General features: G+C 44.1%; 1 protein-coding gene across 1 annotated transcript; it reads left to right on the top strand.

The window, feature by feature from the left end:
* Window positions 1–3182: 3182 nt before the first annotated feature.
* ssbp1.L (single-stranded DNA binding protein 1, mitochondrial L homeolog) lies at window positions 3183–13016 on the top strand. Its single transcript, NM_001101771.1, is given in 7 exon segments — window positions 3183–3311; window positions 8268–8319; window positions 8677–8731; window positions 9708–9848; window positions 10686–10776; window positions 12268–12356; window positions 12841–13016. Coding segments are annotated over 6 exon segments (441 nt in total). The 5' UTR covers window positions 3183–3311; window positions 8268–8295; the 3' UTR covers window positions 12882–13016.
* Window positions 13017–18137: the final 5121 nt, after the last annotated feature.

Genomic DNA, 18137 nt, shown 5'->3' with positions numbered 1-18137 from the left:
TATCTGGGGACCACCAGATACTGATAAAATACAAAAGACGGAGAAGGGGCCCTGCTTAATAGAAGAGCTTACAATCTAAAAGAAAGTGGGTATGAGACAAGGCGTGTAGGGGGTAAGATCAGGCGTTGGCAAAGTGAGATGTAGCACGGAGCATTGTGTTTAGTGGGTGCCAATAGTATATATGGAAGGAATGCCAGGCTAGATGGGGTAGAGGCATATAGTGTACACACTGAGGGCAGGGGCATATACTATATACAGAAGGAATGTCAGACTAGAGGAGGGCAGGGGTATATAGTGTATAGGGATGTCAGACTAGAGGAGGGCAGGGGTATATAGTGTATAGGGATGTCAGACTAGAGGAGGGCAGGGGTATATAGTGTATAGGGATGTCAGACTAGAGGAGTGTAGGGGTATATAGTGTATAGGAATGTCAGACTAGAGGAGGGCAGGGGTATATAGTGTATAGGGATGTCAGACTAGAGGAGGGCAGGGGTATATAGTGTATAGGGATGTCAGACTAGAGGAGGGCAGGGGTATATAGTCAAATCACCTTTATTAGCATGTGTGGACACATGCTAATAAAGGTGATTTGACTCACTAAAAAGACTTTGGAGTGCGGTTCTGAGTGCGGTTCTGTGTGACAAATTATATCTATCTCTCTTTTGATTATTTCTATCTATCTCAGAAGATTATATAGTGAATAAAGTACCCCCTCTTGTAAAATATAAGGATATTATAAGTCACGGAGGAGTTTCATGACCATATAAAAACATGAGGCCGAAGGCAGTGTGTTATTATACAGGTCATGGGACTCCGAGGTAACTTCTAATATCCTCATATTTTACAACTGGGGGTACTTTATTTATTATAATACACAAGTTTCAAGAGTCATGTGACAGAAATGACATCAGAACTCACTGTTTATAACGGATGACATCAGAACACACTGTTTATAACGGATGACATCACTACTCACTGTTTATAACGGATGACATCACTACTCACCGTTTATAAGGATACAATTTACGAGAGATAGAAAGAAAGATAGATAGATATAAATAGAGAGAGAGAGAGATATAAATATAGATAGATATAAAGAGAGATAGAGATAGAGATAGATAGATAAGATAGATAGATAGATAGATATAGAGATAGATATAAATAGAGAGCAAGCGAGAGAGAGAGTTTCTCTAAAGGCAGCAGGATTGAGTATAGGGAGTGGCATGAGGAAGTGTTGGGGTACATGGGCCGGGCAGCAGCATTTATTTATGGACTGAAGAGGTGCCAGTCTCTAGGGGAAAGGACAAGTAATAGAGAACAGAAGTAGAAGTGATGAATAGAATCTGAATCTTGGTGGCACCTCGGGTGACTGTCTCTGGGGGGGGACAGAATTATTTTAGAAGGTTAATTTAAGGGGGTGTTGGGACATGAGGAAGCAGATGGGCAAGAAGAGACCTGGGTTGAGGAAAGAAGCGTGTGCCTGGCATGGGGGGGGGGGTACTGGGACTATAAACTGATTATTGGAGCTCCCTATAGATGTTCTCTGGTCCCTCAAATGAGGGGTGGGCGTGTCCCTGCCAGAAGCACAGTAGGAGGGGGGACAGCCAATCACAGCCCTGCAGTCACACAAGCACAGACAGGCTTCAGTTCCCTATCAGGTCCTGCTAGCTGCTGATTGGTTCCTGTCCTTCAGTGCAGTGAGCGGAGTGCACAGCCTGGGAATTCAGGGAGCAGCAAGTGGAAGAGTAGGAAGGGACTATTAGGGCTCTTACACACGGCCGTTCCGACCTGCGCTCCCCTGCGTTCCGTTTTTTGGCGTTCAGCCGCAGGGGAGCGCAGGAATAGACGCAAGTCATTATTTGAAATGGGGCTGTACTCACACCGGCGCGTGTAGGCGCTGAACGCAGGAAAAATGCAGCATGTTGCGTCTGAACCTGCGTTCGGCGCCTACACGCGCCTGAGTGAGTACAGCCCCATTTCAAATAATGACTTGCGTCTATTCCTGCGCTCCCCTGCGGCTGAACGCCAAAAAACGGAACGCAGGGGAGCGCAGGTCGGAACGCCCGTGTGTAAGAGCCCTTAGGGTTTTTGCAGAAATTTTCAATAAATCAGCCTGAAACACTACTTTTTTTAGCACAATTCTTCTATATCTAAATGAGTGTAACGCACTGGTACATTCTTATTGTTTACACTAAATGTCTCCTTTAAGGATGTTAAGGAGCGTGTCTGTCAGTGGGTGAAAGCAGGGCCAGGAAGCTGAAAAGAATCAGAAGGCAAACAATTAAAATGATAAAAAATCAAATAACTAAGACCAATAGAAAAGTTGTTTAAAATTAGCCAGTTTATAACATACTAAAAGTCAACTTAAAGGATAACTAAACCTTTAAAATAAGTGAATGTAAATTTGATGAGGCTTCTATTCTAAGCACTTTTGTAAATACCATTCATTATTTATTCTTGTTAAATTCCAAGATATTAAGGGATACATGTGCTGTGAATATGAATGAATTGTGTTACAACAGCGCCACCTGCTGGTCAGTTTCCCACCAGTCTGACCAGCAAGTAGTCAAGGAAGTTGTCAGGAGAAAGAAAGAGGCTGATGTTCTTCTGCTTAGGAAAGATGTGAGAAAGGTTTCTAATTTTATTCCTAAGCAGAAGAACATCAGCCTCTTTCTTTCTCCTGTACATGTATCTCTTAATATCTTGGAATTAAAAAAGAATAAATAGTAAATGTACATTGAAAAAGTTCTTAGAATAATCTCCTCATCAGCTTTCCATTCACATATTTTTACGGTTTACTTATCCTTTAAGGATTTTAAGGAGTGTATCTGTCAGTGGGTGAAAGCAGGGTTAGGATTGGGGTGGGGGATGTCAGTGATTTAAAAGCTGAAAAGAATCAGAAGAAAAAGGCAAACAATTAAAAAAAAAAAAACAAACAATGAAGACCAATAGAAAAGTTGCTGAGAATTAGCCGGTCTACAATTTACTGAAAGTCAACTTAAAGCTGAATTCTTAGTTGAAATGTTTGGGAAGACCCCCCAGATGTACATAAAGAGCCCCACACAGTTTTATGGCAATTGGGAATGTGATGGACTCAAAACTAAGCGCTGGATTTCCGCACAATCCGCAAGAAGAAGAAGAAGAAGAAGCCCCTCTCCGCGCCGCACTACGTCCCGGAAGCAGAATGACCTCCGCGTATCCGCTGCCGGAAGTGGGGCGGAAGTTACAGGCTAGCGGAAGCGACGCTGCTGAGTGCTGCGCTGGAAGTGTCCCCCTGGCTGCGACTCACGTGGATACAGTGACCCTGTGAGGTGAGTGAGGCAAAAAGTGTTACAGAGGCGTCTCATTTGCCTCTAGTAATCCGGCAGAATGTAGGGACAGGCGGCCTCGAATACTGCAGCTCCTGTCGTCATTATCGACATCACGACTGGCTGAGGCTGCTGGGAGTTGTAGTTTTAAGATGTGCAGTGGTAATTGGATGAGTTGCAGCGTCAGAATGAAAGAAACGGACAGTCGTGGGGCTGTAGGTCAAAATGCCACCTGCTTGTCACCCAGTTTCCTGACACCCTAGTGGCACCTATATCCCCCCTTAGAATTGCCCCCCCCCCCCACACTGGGAATGACATTCACTTAGACAGAACCATAATCTAATTGCAACAGGACTATCCAAACCTGAGGAGTCGCCGACCCCCTCTCCCAGGGTTGTCAGGTTTAATTTACAAAACCAACCAAATTCAGCTACAAAACCAGCCCAAATTTAGCCAAGAGGCACTTCAAAAGTAGCCCAAGTAGCACTTCAAAAGTAGCCCAAAACTAGCCAAGAGGCACTTCAAAAGTAGCCCAAAACTAGCCAAGAGGCACTTCAAAAGTAGCCCAAAACTAGCCAAGAGGCACTTCAAAAGTAGCCCAAAACTAGCCAAGAGTAGTAGCCCAAACCTAGCCAAGAGGGACTTCAAAAGTAGACCAAGTAGCACTTCAAAAGTAGCCCAAAACTAGCCAAGAGGCACTTCAAAAGTAGCCCAAAACTAGCCAAGAGGCACTTCAAAAGTAGCCCAAAACTAGCCAAGAGGCACTTCAAAAGTAGCCCAAAACTAGCCAAGAGTAGTAGCCCAAACCTAGCCAAGAGGGACTTCAAAAGTAGACCAAGTAGCACTTCAAAAGTAGCCCAAAACTAGCCAAGAGGCACTTCAAAAGTAGCCCAAAACTAGCCAAGAGGCACTTCAAAAGTAGCCCAAAACTAGCCAAGAGGCACTTCAAAAGTAGCCCAAAACTAGCCAAGAGTAGTAGCCCAAACCTAGCCAAGAGGGACTTCAAAAGTAGACCAAGTAGCACTTCAAAAGTAGCCCAAAACTAGCCAAGAGGCACTTCAAAAGTAGCCCAAAACTAGCCAAGAGGCACTTCAAAAGTAGCCCAAAACTAGCCAAGAGGCACTTCAAAAGTAGCCCAAAACTAGCCAAGAGGCACTTCAAAAGTAGCCCAAAACTAGCCAAGAGGCACTTCAAAAGTAGCCCAAAACTAGCCAAGAGGCACTTCAAAAGTAGCCCAAAACTAGCCAAGAGTAGTAGCCCAAACCTAGCCAAGAGGGACTTCAAAAGTAGACCAAGTAGCACTTCAAAAGTAGCCCAAAACTAGCCAAGAGGCACTTCAAAAGTAGCCCAAAACTAGCCAAGAGGCACTTCAAAAGTAGCCCAAAACTAGCCAAGAGGCACTTCAAAAGTAGCCCAAAACTAGCCAAGAGGCACTTCAAAAGTAGCCCAAAACTAGCCAAGAGGCACTTCAAAAGTAGCCCAAAACTAGCCAAGAGGCACTTCAAAAGTAGCCCAAAACTAGCCAAGAGTAGTAGCCCAAACCTAGCCAAGAGGGACTTCAAAAGTAGACCAAGTAGCACTTCAAAAGTAGCCCAAACCAAGCCAAGAGGCACTTCAAAAGTAGCCCAAAACTAGCCAAGAGGCACTTCAAAAGTAGCCCAAAACTAGCCAAGAGGCACTTCAAAAGTAGCCCAAAACTAGCCAAGAGTAGTAGCCCAAACCTAGCCAAGAGGGACTTCAAAAGTAGACCAAGTAGCACTTCAAAAGTAGCCCAAAACTAGCCAAGAGGCACTTCAAAAGTAGCCCAAAACTAGCCAAGAGGCACTTCAAAAGTAGCCCAAAACTAGCCAAGAGGCACTTCAAAAGTAGCCCAAAACTAGCCAAGAGGCACTTCAAAAGTAGCCCAAAACTAGCCAAGAGGCACTTCAAAAGTAGCCCAAAACTAGCCAAGAGGCACTTCAAAAGTAGCCCAAAACTAGCCAAGAGTAGTAGCCCAAACCTAGCCAAGAGGGACTTCAAAAGTAGACCAAGTAGCACTTCAAAAGTAGCCCAAACCAAGCCAAGAGGCACTTCAAAAGTAGCCCAAAACTAGGCAAGAGGCACTTCAAAAATAGCCCAAAACTAGCCAAGAGGCACTTCAAAAGTAGCCTAATATGTGCAGTGAAAAAAAAGTCTAAAAAATAAATGTATATATTTGAAAATATGACTCTAAAATTTCACTGTTTTGCACATTTTTTCATGAAGCAAAATGGGACACAGTCGCCTGTCACTAGGGGAGTAACTATAGAGGGGGGCCCAGGAGGTATAGGGGTCCTATAAGGCCCTAATATATTTACAATTTCAGTAAATATTGGTAAAACAGATCAACCTCTAGACATTTTGGTGACCTGCAGATTTTTGCCCCAAAATTGTCTGAAATTGAGGAAAGTCAACGGAAAATGTGAAAATGATTAAGAGGGACTGGAGATTGGGGTACAGAGGCCAAAATCTGGTAACTCCCAACTTCTACACAAGTCAGTCCCATTGCATGCTGGGTATTGTAGTCTCACATTCAACTTAGTTGGCAAATTGTTAAACAAAAACCACATTACCCAACATGCATTGGGAGAAGCAGGCGTGGCCACATTAGGGCAAGAAAAAACTGTGGCTGGTTTCCAAAGTACAAACCAGTCAAAGGCCCAAATAGTAGCCCAAATCTGTACCTTGGCTAGTTTGTACTTTCAAAACCTGCCTGGGCTTTAAATTAGTAGCCCAATTTGGCTGGAAAACTGCCAACCCGGCAACCCTGCCCTCTCCTAAAATCCCTATAAAAAGGTGTGAAGCAGTGAGACTTCAGTTCATTGCTGCAGTTGGCCAATCACAGTTAATTGCAGAATGGGCTGATCTAGTTGATGGTTCCCCCCGTCATTGATTATATTATTTCGGGTGACCCCCAGAACACATTCATGGACTGATCCAGGATCTTTCTATCTGACATGATCCCATTGTCTATGAGCCCTAATCCAATATATTGGGAGGAGACCCGACAGCCTTTGTGTTATTTTTTAGTATGACGTAGAGAGGGATATTCTGAGTTTTTGAGTTATTTAGCTTTTTATTTAGTAGCGCTCCAGTTTGCAGTTTCTGGTTGCTAGGGTCCAAATTCCCCTAGCAACCATGCACTGATTTGAATAAGAGACTGGAATATGAATAGGAGAGGTCTGAATAGAAAGATAAGTACGGTAATAAAAAGTAGGGATGCATCGAATCCAGGATTCAGTTCAGGATTCTGCTTTTTTCAGCAGGATTCGGGTTCAGCTGAATCCTTGTGCCTGGCCTAACCGAATCCTAATTTGCATATGTAAATTAGGGGTGGGTAGGGAAGTCGCATGATTTTTCATCACAAAAGAAAAAATGTTTCCACTTTTTCCTTTCCTGTCCCGAATTTGCATATGCAAATTAGGATTCAGTTTGTTATTCGGCCGAATCTTTCACCAAGGGTTCGGAGATTATTCAGCAGCTCTCCAGTTTGCAGTTTCAGCCATCTGGTTGCTAGGGTCCAAATCCTCGTAGCAACCATGCACTGATATGAATAAGAGACTGGAATATGAATAGGAGAGGCCGGAATAGAACAAAAGTAGCAATAACAATACATTTGTAGCCCTACAGAGCATTTGTTTTTTAGATGGGGTCAGTGACCCAAATTTTAAATCTGGAAAGAGTCAAAAGAAAAAAGCAAATAAACTATATAAAAAAAAAAAAACGAAGACCAATTGAAAGTTGCTTAGAATCGGCCATTCTATAACATACTAAAAGTAGAGATGCACCGAATCCACTTCTTTGTAACCCCCGAATCCTTCGTGAAAAGATTCGGCCGAATACGAAACCGAATCCGAACCCTAATTTGCATATGCAAATTAGGGGTGGGAAGGGGGAAACATTTTTTACTTCCTTGTTTTGTGACAAAAAGTCACGCAATTTCCCTCCCGCCCCTAATTTGCATATGCTGATTCGGATTCGGTTAGTGCATCCCTAACTAAAAGTTAACGTAAAGGGATTGTTCACCTTTAAATTAACTGTACGTATGATGTAGAGAGGGATATTAAATTTGGAATTGGTTTTCATTTTTTATTATTTGTGTTTTTTGAGTTATTTAGCTTTTTATTCAGCAGCTCTCCAGTTTGTAATTTCAGCAATCCGGTTGCTAGGGTCCGAATTCCCCTAGCAACCATGCATTGATTTGAATAAGAGACTGGAATATGAATAGGAGAGGCCTGAATAGAAAGATGAGTAATAAAAAGTAGCAATAACAATACATTTGTAGCCTTACAGAGTATTTGTTTTGTAGAAGGGGTCAGTGACCCCCATTTGGAAACTGGAAAGCGTCAGAAGTAAAAGGCAAAAAAACAATAAAAAAATAAAGACCAATTGTAAAGTTGCTTAGAATAAGTCATTCTATAACATACTAAAAGTTAATTTAAAGGGGAACTGCAATTTTAAAGGGGTTGTTTACCTTTAAATCAACTGTTAGTATGAGACAGAGAGTGATATTTGCCATTGAATTAGATTTTTTATTAAATGTGGATATTGTGTTATTTAGCTTTTTATTCTGCAACTTTCCAGTTTGCAATTTCAGCCATCTGGTTGCTAGGGTCCTAATTCCCCTAGCAACCATGCAGTGATATGAAAAAGAGACTGGAATATGAATAGGAGAGGCCTGAATAGAAAGAGGAGTAATAAAAAGTACGGTAACAATATATTTGTAGCCTTACAGAGCATTTGTTTTTAGATGGGGTCAGTGACCCCTTTTGAAAGCTGCAAAGAGTTATAAGAATGCAAATAATTAGAAAACTATAGCCAGTAAATAATGAAGACCAATTGAAAAGTTGCTTACAATTGGCCATTGTATAACGTACTAAACGGTGAACAGTTGTGATATCTCCGCTGCGATTCATTCCTGTAACTGGTTGTGGTTTGTAGGGATCGTTGGAGTAAAGAAACAGGAGAGATGTTCCATCGGCCGGCTCTTCAGGTGCGTTTGATTCATTTATATATTGACTCATACAATCTGTGCCTTGGACACACACTCACCTGCCATAACAGCGTTGCTCAGCTGTGAGTTATAGTTGGACTGCAACTCTCTGCAATATACCATCAACGGTTACTGGGCAAAATTGCATCTGGTCAGTAACCAATCAGTGTTTAGCATTGCTTCGCCAGTCGTGATTGGTTGCCAAGAGTTACTGCCCAGGTGTATATTTGCCTGGTGTTAAAGAGCCCTGCAGTGAGCTGTAGTTCAGAAACATCAGGGGTTGGGGTTTTATTTTTTTGAAAAAATGTTTAATATTACCTTTTTATAAAGTGTCTCTTCTTTCCTTCCCTCTTACAGGTTTTCCGCCAGTTTGCAAGATGTCAGTCCACAGACTCTGTTATACTGGAGCGATGTGAGTATAATGCAGGGCCCTTCAAGGGGTTGTTCCCCTTTAAATTAACTGTCAGTATGATGTAGAGAGGGATATTCTGAGACAATTTGCAATTGGTTTTCGTTTTTTATAATTTGTGGTTTTTGAGTTATTTAGATTTTTATTCAGCAGCTCTCCAGTTTGTGATTTCAGCAGTCTGGTTGCTAGGGTCTTAATTCCCCTAGCAACCATGCATTCATTTGAATAAGAGACTGGAATATGAATAGGAGAGGCCTGAATAGAAAGATGAGCAATAAAAAGTAGCAATAACAATACATTTGTAGCCTTACAGAGCATTTGTTTTTTTTTTTTTAGACAGGGTCAGTGACCCCCCCCATTTGAAATCTGGGAAAAATAGTGTCAGAAGTTGAAGGCACATTATTTAAAAAAAAAAAAAAAAAGACCAACTGTAAAGTTGTTTAGAATTAGCCATTCTATCACATACTACAAGTTCATTTAAAGGTGAACTGCTTCTTTAAAGGGGTTGTTCACCTTTAAATTAACTATTGGTATGATGCAGAGAGGGATATTCTGAGACAATTTGCAAATTAGTTAGATTTTTTATTATTTGTGGATATTGAGTTATTTTGCTTTTTATTCAGCAGCTCTCCTGTTTGCATTGTCAGCACTCTGGTTGCTAGGGTCCACATTCCCCTAGCAACATGCACTGATATGAATAAGAGACGAATATAAATAGGAGAGGCCTGAATAGAAAGATGTGTAATAAAAAGTAACAATAATAAAACATTTGTAGCCTTACAGAGCATTTTCTTTTTTTTTTTTGATGGGGTCAGTGACCCCAATCTGAATGCAGGAAAGAGTCAAATAATGCAAACGCTATAAACATAAATAAATAATGACCAATTAAAAAGTTGCTTAGAATTAGCCATTCTATAATATACTAAAAGTTATCTTAAAGGCAGCCCTTTAATGCTGTTTGTCCCCCTCTTTGTCTCAGCGATAAATAAAGTGCAGCTCTTGGGCCGAGTCGGGCAGGACCCGGTCATGAGACAAGCGGAGGGGAAGAATCCAGTGACCATCTTCTCTCTGGCCACCAATGAGCTGTGGAGGTCGGGGGAAAGCGAGACGTTCCATACAGGTCAGAGAGGAACATTGTTATTCCGACAGGTCCAGGATTTAAAGGGGACATTTAAAGGGGAAGTGTACAATTTATTCATAGGGTTTGCCTTGTGTTCTCTACAGTTGAATACTGAGGTAGATAAGAGGAGGTAGATAAGAGCCTTTATTATTACAGGTATGGGACCTGTTGACCAGAATGCTCAGGAAATGGGTTTTCCAGGATATCAGATCTTTCCATAATTCAGATCTTCATACCTTAAGGGGCAGATCTATCAAGGGTCGAATTGAAAAATCAAATTTTAAAAGGGATGCACCGAATCCAGGATTCGGTTTGGGATTTGGCCAGGATTCTGCCTTTTTCAGCAGGATTTGGATTCGGCTGAATCCTTCTGCCCAACTAAACCGAATCCAGATCCTAATTTGCATATGCAAATTAGGGGCAGGGAGGGGAATTGCGTGACTTTTTGTCACAAAACAAGGAAGTAAAAAATGTTTTTCCCTTCCCACCCCTAATTTGCATATGCAAATTAGAATTCGGTTCGGTACTCGGCCGAATCTTTCAAGGAGGATTCGGGGGTTCGGCCGAATCCAAAATAGTGGATTCGTTGCATTACTAATTTTTAAATTAGAATTTCGAGCTAATTTTAGTGTACTTCGACTCGGTTATAGTTTATATTTGAATTTGATAAAAAATCAAAAATTCGAATATTGAAATTCATCATGTTTTTTTTTTTTTTTATAATTTTCGGATGGTCTTTTTTTTTTTTATTCGAATTCCGAGTTGATGGAAGTTTAAAAATTCGAAAATCTGCTAGAAAATCATGTAAACATTAAATAAACCCCCATTCGTTTGCAGCTGGAGACGTGAACCAGAAAACCACGTGGCACAGGATTTCAGTGTTCCGACCTGGGCTCCGGGATGTGGCCTATCAGCATGTGAAGAAGGGGTGAGTCCCAAACAAAACTGTCTCTCAGCTGCGCTCTCATCAGTACAGAGCACAACAATTATTATATTTCATTATGTGGTTTTGTCCCGTGTGGAATAGTGACGCATAGATTATCCTGAAACCCACAGTCAGGGCCAATATAACAACCATGGGGCCACATGCTGCTTCATTGATTTGAGCTCGGGGCTTAGCTCTCTGCCCATTCTGGCTCCCAGGTGGTCGGCTTTGCCAACTAAGTAGAATGGAGATCTGTGTTAAAAATTTGTCTCCTATATTCAGAGACGGAACTAGGGGTAGGCAGAAGAGGCAGCAGACTCCCCTGTCTGCTGTTCCCTTCCTCCCCTCCGTCACTGTCCCCTCCCTTCCCTCCTTCGCTGTCCCCTCCCTTCACACCTTTGCTGTCCCCTCCCCCTCTGTCCCCTCCCTCCCCTCCTTTGCTGTCCCCCTCCGTCTCTGTCCCTTCCTCCGCTCTGTCGATGTCCCCTCCCCTCTGTTGCTGTCCCCTCCTTTGCTGTCCTCTCCCTCCCCTCCGTCTCTGTCCCCTTCCTCCCCTCCGTCGCTATCCCCTCCCTCCCCTCTGTTGCTGCCCCTCCGTTGCTGTCCCCTCCCCTCCGTTGCGGTTTCGTCACTCCCCTCCGTTGCTGTCCTCTCCCCTCTGTTGCTGTCCCCTCCCCTCCGTCGCTGTCCCCTCCCCTCCGTCGCTGTCCCCTCCGTTGATGGCCCCTTCCTCCCCTCCGTTGCTCTCCCCTCTTTCGATGTCCCTTCCCTTCCGTCGCTGTCCCCCTGCCTAGGGCGCCCGCCCAGCCCTGCCTGTATGAGTTCTGTGTAGCCACGTTTCTGATCCACCCAGGCCATTCCACATTCTGGCCAAACATACAGTATACCTCACCTGCTCATTTCCAGTTAGGCTCCGCCCATGTTGCAGCCGGTGATTCAGGCCTTCGTCATTTTGGGCCCCCCGAATGGAATCCTGTATGTCCACCCCCTAATAGCAGCCCTGCTGTTGGACCGTTGGCATTACTTGCTAGTAGGCGTGTTTCAAGGTGAGAAACATCTCATTAAACATTACTAGCAAGGTGAACTTGGCCTTTAAAACAATTTGCCTGTATAAGAGTGTGGAATGTCTGTAGCCGGGGCTCACCCTTCTCATTGTACATTGTGAGTCACAGGAATGTGGCCACTTTCCCATAGTCCGTGAGTCACACACAGTATATAGTTTATAGTATATGGTTTATTATAGGGAGGTGTTTGTCCTCAAATATTGGTTCAAAGGAGCAGTTCAAGCCGACAATATTGGGGATCTCGGGGGGGGGGCAATTTTGGCCAAGCTAACGTAACTTCGACCCTCTGGCTATTACACCAATGTACCCACATACACCCCAGCCCAGATATGTCCTGATTTTTGCTTCCGCTTACACCAACACCCCTGGGGGATAAAGGCGGGTGCGTTTGTTCTTTTTTTCACTTTCACCGTCTCATTGTTTGTTTCAGAGCACGACTATTGGTAGAGGGAAAGATTGACTATGGGGAATATACAGACAAGAACAACGTGAGGAGACAGGCGACCACCATTATAGCAGGTAAGTCACCTACACGCCAGTTGTGTTTGTATATTGGACAGTTTGAGGGGCCACAGTCTTAAATGTTAGGGTCTGGCTTTGGTTGAACTGTGCTGATATTTAGCCTGGAGCCTGTTTATTGTGGGATAAAGGTTTGTTTTTAGAATAAACCTTAGGCAATAGTGTAGTACAGCTGTGTGCCAGCAGAGGGCACCACTACCCAACCTTTCAATTCATCACATCGATTGCTTTCTTTTTCTCATACAAATATATATATAATATCACTCACAGTGTATCCCCAGTGCTTCTTGGGCACGGAGCTGCCATACAAACCCAATGAACAAGAGTATTGTTATTGACCAGAGAAACCCGCAGTCCCATCCGATTGGTCCTCGTCATTTTCCTCTCTCCCTGCAGCGGAGAAATGACATATTTTGCATAAATTAAGAGAAAGGGGAATGGGGTCAGACCTATAACATTTATCATTTCTTTTTCCCTACTACAGATAACATCATATTCCTCAGTGACCTCCGGGACAAGCTGTGACCCCCCCCCCCCGTGCCTTGGGTTTCTGTATAGTCTCTCCCCTCCTGCACCACCAAATAACTGTCCCTTCTTTGGCTTTAGATAAATAATGTTATTTCTTTCTTAGAATAAAGAGTTCCTACATGTTTATTGAAATCTCCATTGTATAGTATTTCATCTGGTCTTGGGTATATACAGGGTAAGGACAATAACACAGCCTTGGGTATATACAGGGTAAGGGCAGTGGCACAGTCTTGGGTATATACAGGGTAAGGGCAGTGGCACAGTCTTGGGTATATACAGGGTAAGGGCAGTGGTACAGCCTTGGGTATATACAGGGTAAGGGCAGTGGTACAGCCTTGGGTATATACAGGGTAAGGGCAATGGCACAGTCTTGGGTATATACAGGGTAAGGACAATGGCACAGTCTTGGGTATATACAGGGTAAGGTCTTGGGTATATACAGGGTAAGGGCAGTAGCACAGCCTTGGGTATATACAGGGTAAGGGCAATGGCACGGTCTTGGGTATATACAGGGTAAGGGCAGTGGCACAGCCTTGGGTATATACAGGGTAAGGGCAATGGCACAGTCGGGTATATACAGGGTAAGGGCAATGGCACAGTCTTGGGTATATACAGGGTAAGGGCAGTGGCACTGTCTTGGGTATATACAGGGTAAGGGCAATGGCACAGTCTTGGGTATATACAGGGTAAGGGCAATGGCACAGCCTTGGGTATATACAGGGTAAGGGCAGTGGCACAGCCTTGGGTATATACAGGGTAAAGACAATGGCACAGTCTTAGGTATATACAGGGTAAGGGCACTGGCACAGCCTTGGGTATATACAGGGTAAGGGCAGTGGCACGGTCTTGGGTATATACAGGGTAAGGGCAGTGGCACGGTCTTGGGTATATACAGGGTAAGGGCAGTGGCACAGTCTTGGGTATATACAGGTTAAGGGCAATGTCACGGTCTTGGGTATATACAGGGTAAGGGCAGTGGCACGGTCTTGGGTATATACAGGGTAAGGGCAATGGCACGGTCTTGGGTATATACAGGGTAAGGGCAGTGGCACAGTCTTGGGTATATACAGGGTAAGGGCAGTGGCACGGTCTTGGGTATATACAGGGTAAGGGCAATGGCACAGTCTTGGGTATATACAGGGTAAGGGCAGTGGTACAGCCTTGGGTATATACAGGGTAAGAGCAATGGCACAGCCTTGGGTATATACAGGGTAAGGGCAGTGGCACTGTCTTGGGTATATACAGGGTAAGGGCAATGGCACAGTCTTGGGTATATACAGGGTAAAGACAATGGCACAGTCTTGGGTATATACAGGGTAAGGGCAATGGCACAGTCTTGGGTATATACAGGGTAAGGGCAATGGCACAGCCTTGGGTATATACAGGGTAAGGGCAGTGGCACAGCCTTGGGTATATACAGGGTAAAGACAATGGCACAGTCTTGGGTATATACAGGGTAAGGGCACTGGCACAGCCTTGGGTATATACAGGGTAAGGGCAGTGGCACGGTCTTGGGTATATACAGGGTAAGGGCAATGGCACAGTCTTGGGTATATACAGGGTAAGGGCAATGGCACAGTCTTGGGTATATACAGGGTAAGGGCAATGGCACAGTCTTGGGTATATACAGGGTAAGGGCAATGGCACAGCCTTGGGTATATACAGGGTAAGGGCAGTGGCACAGCCTTGGGTATATACAGGGTAAAGACAATGGCACAGTCTTGGGTATATACAGGGTAAGGGCAATGGCACAGCCTTGGGTATATACAGGGTAAGGGCAGTGGCACAGCCCTGGGTATATACAGGGTAAAGACAATGGCACAGTCTTGGGTATATACAGGGTAAGGGCACTGGCACAGCCTTGGGTATATACAGGGTAAGGGCAGTGGCACGGTCTTGGGTATATACAGGGTAAGGGCAATGGCACGGTCTTGGGTATATACAGGGTAAGGGCAATGGCACAGTCTTGGGTATATACAGGGTAAGGGCAGTGGCACAGTCTTGGGTATATACAGGGTAAGGACAATGGCACAGTCTTGGGTATATACAGGGTAAGGTCTTGGGTATATACAGGGTAAGGGCAATGGCACAGCCTTGGGTATATACAGGGTAAGGGCAGTGGCACTGTCTTGGGTTTATACAGGGTAAGGGCAATGGCACAGTCTTGGGTATATACAGGGTACGGACAATGGCACGGTCTTGGGTATATACAGGGTAAGGGCACTGGCACAACCTTGGGTATATACAGGGTAAGGGCAGTGGCACGGTCTTGGGTATATACAGGGTAAGGGCAATGGCACAGTCTTGGGTATATACAGGGTAAGGGCAATGGCACAACCTTGGGTATATACAGGGTAAGGGCAGTGGCACGGTCTTGGGTATATACAGGGTAAGGGCAATGGCACAGTCTTGGGTATATACAGGGTAAGGACAATGGCACAGTCTTGGGTATATACAGGGTAAGGTCTTGGGTATATACAGGGTAAGGGCAATGGCAAACTGAGCTACTTTGCGTCCTTTGAGTTTTGCCTGAAAATGCGGTGCCAAAAGCAGCCCCCATAGACTTGATTATACTGTAATTTCCATGCCAGCATTTGCATTCCTTTTCTGGTTACCATTGTCTGTCACCTTAGCAACCAGAAAGGTAATATTGTAGGTGTATATGAAGGTGCAGCGGATTTGGACTTGTGTTACCATGTGACCCAGTTTCCATTTATACACCTGGGCAAGCCAGAGAAACTCTAGTCATCCCTAATTAGAGATGTAGAAAGCCCATTTGGTCCTGATCCAGTTTCAGCTTGAGTTAAATAAGTGGCGACCCAGTTCCACCGATGCACAGACAGAATCAGTCAGCCCCCCTGATCCCTCTATAGCTACACCCCCTGTTTCAGAGCTTCAGTGCACATGCGTTTGCTGGGAGAGAGAGAGTTAATTTCCCAGGGAGCGCGATTAGGAAGAAATCTGTAATAAATCTTGGGCGTCCCCTGGTTACTGAGCCAATGTGAGTAATGTCTGAATCCTGCCCCAGTGTAAGTAGCTCCTACCCATATGTATGAATACAAATATACAGAGAAGGAATGTTCTGGGCACACAATAAGCTATACCCTCATACTGTACTGTCTAAGGGAATCAATATGGCACCTCCTCCTCCCATATGTATAAATACAAATATACAGAGAAGGAATGTTCTGGGCACACAATAAGCTATACCCTCATACTGTACTGTCTAAGGGAATCAATATGGCACCTCCTCCTCCCATATGTATAAATACAAATATACAGAGAAGGAATGTTCTGGGCACACAATAAGCTATACCCTCATACTGTACTGTCCAAGGGAATCAATATGGCACCTCCTCCTCCCATATGTATAAATACAAATATACAGAGAAGGAATGTTCTGGGCACACAATAAGCTATACCCTCATACTGTACTGTCTAAGGGAATCAATATGGCACCTCCTCCTCCCATATGTATAAATACAAATATACAGAGAAGGAATGTTCTGGACACACAATAAGCTATACCCTCATACTGTACTGTCCAAGGGAATCAATATGGCACCTCCTCCTCCCATATGTATAAATACAAATATACAGAGAAGGAATGTTCTGGGCACACAATAAGCTATACTCTCATACTGTACTGTCTAAGGGAATCAATATGGCACCTCCTCCTCCCATATGTATAAATACAAATATACAGAGAAGGAATGTTCTGGGCACACAATAAGCTATACCCTCATACTGTACTGTCTAAGGGAATCAATATGGCACCTCCTCCTCCCATATGTATAAATACAAATATACAGAGAAGGAATGTTCTGGGCACACAATAAGCTATACTCTCATACTGTACTGTCTAAGGGAATCAATATGGCTCCTCCCTCCTCCCATTTGTATAAATACAAATATACAGAGAAGGAATGTTCTGGGCACACAATAAGCTATACCCTCATACTGTACTGTCTAAGGGAATCAATATGGCACCTCCTCCTCCCATATGTATAAATACATATTACGTTGGTTTTTAACAACTGAATGTAAAAATATTACTATTACTTAGTCTAGCTTCAGAATCAATTGGTTTCCGGTTGCTGGGGTCAGTGACCCCCCCCCCCCCAGTTGTCCTGTCTCAGAATCATTACCATCTGAATGTTAAACTGCGCTTCCCCTTTAAGTGACCCTGTGAGACCTTTAACTTAAGATCTTGGCAGGTTTCAGACAAATTTTTGGGTCGTTTCCCTAAAATATCCTCATGTCAGTAGTTTGGTGCCCGGGTTACAGTAATGCAGCCGAACATTCTTGTTTATTTCTAATGGGAATTAATAATAAAAGATCAGATTGCACTGGGAAACCCTTGAATTTAGGGGATTTTCTGACTAAAGACGGGAATGTTTTTCTTGTATGTTTAAAGGGGAAGTACTAGAATTTAGTTTTTTAAGCTGCTGCATGTTTCACTTTCTATTCAGAGATTTCTCACTCCAGATTAAAAGCAACGCTTGGTTTCTAGGGCCAGTGAACCTAGCAACCAGATAAGGCAAAATCAGGGGGGTAGACACATGGGACCCAAGCAGCCTATTGGGTGTGCAGTTTCTATTGGACTAAAGATTAGCTGGGCAAGGTTTTGCAGATAGAAGCAAACAATTGGGTTGGTTTGGGTGCAAATGGTGCTCCCATGGGTGTGTGGTGTAGCGCAGGGGGTGAATGACGCACGGTGGGCGGAGCCATTGGCTCCCAGTTCAGTTCTGTAAATAAAGACACATGCCCCGCCTCTGGGCTCCTCTGTAGGTGGCTTGTTTGGTTTGGGAGGTTAAACAGAGGGATGTTGGGATCTCCAGCCCAAAGTGGGATCAGGATGCAAATTGCTTAGGCTAATGATGTGCGGAAAGGCTGGAGAACTGTGGCAATCAAAAGCCCCCTATCTACTTGCCAATGCTTCCTGTACAGTTATATAACAATCCCTCTGCCAACCAGACTATTAGCCACAAACACCAAAGTCAGTGTATTTCTGTATAATGCTTCTCATGGGCAGAGGCTTCCCTGTATAGCCCTATGGGGGGAACTTTTGCCGAGTGCACAGGGGCCACTGTTTTCCACCAGGCAAAGCATTTCTCATACACGTCTATGGGAAGCTGTGTGTTGGGGGGGGGGTGGATAGGCGCCACGGGTTGGCTTGAAAGGGGGTGGGGAGGGTTGTATATCAACAATGAGTGTAGAAATGCAAGTTGGGTAACACAATGTCATTGTCTC

This window comes from Xenopus laevis, chromosome 3L (genome assembly GCF_017654675.1).
Source record: "Xenopus laevis strain J_2021 chromosome 3L, Xenopus_laevis_v10.1, whole genome shotgun sequence".
In the NCBI taxonomy this organism is placed as follows: Eukaryota; Metazoa; Chordata; class Amphibia; order Anura; family Pipidae; genus Xenopus; species Xenopus laevis.
This window is presented reverse-complemented; position numbering and strand designations above follow the sequence as displayed.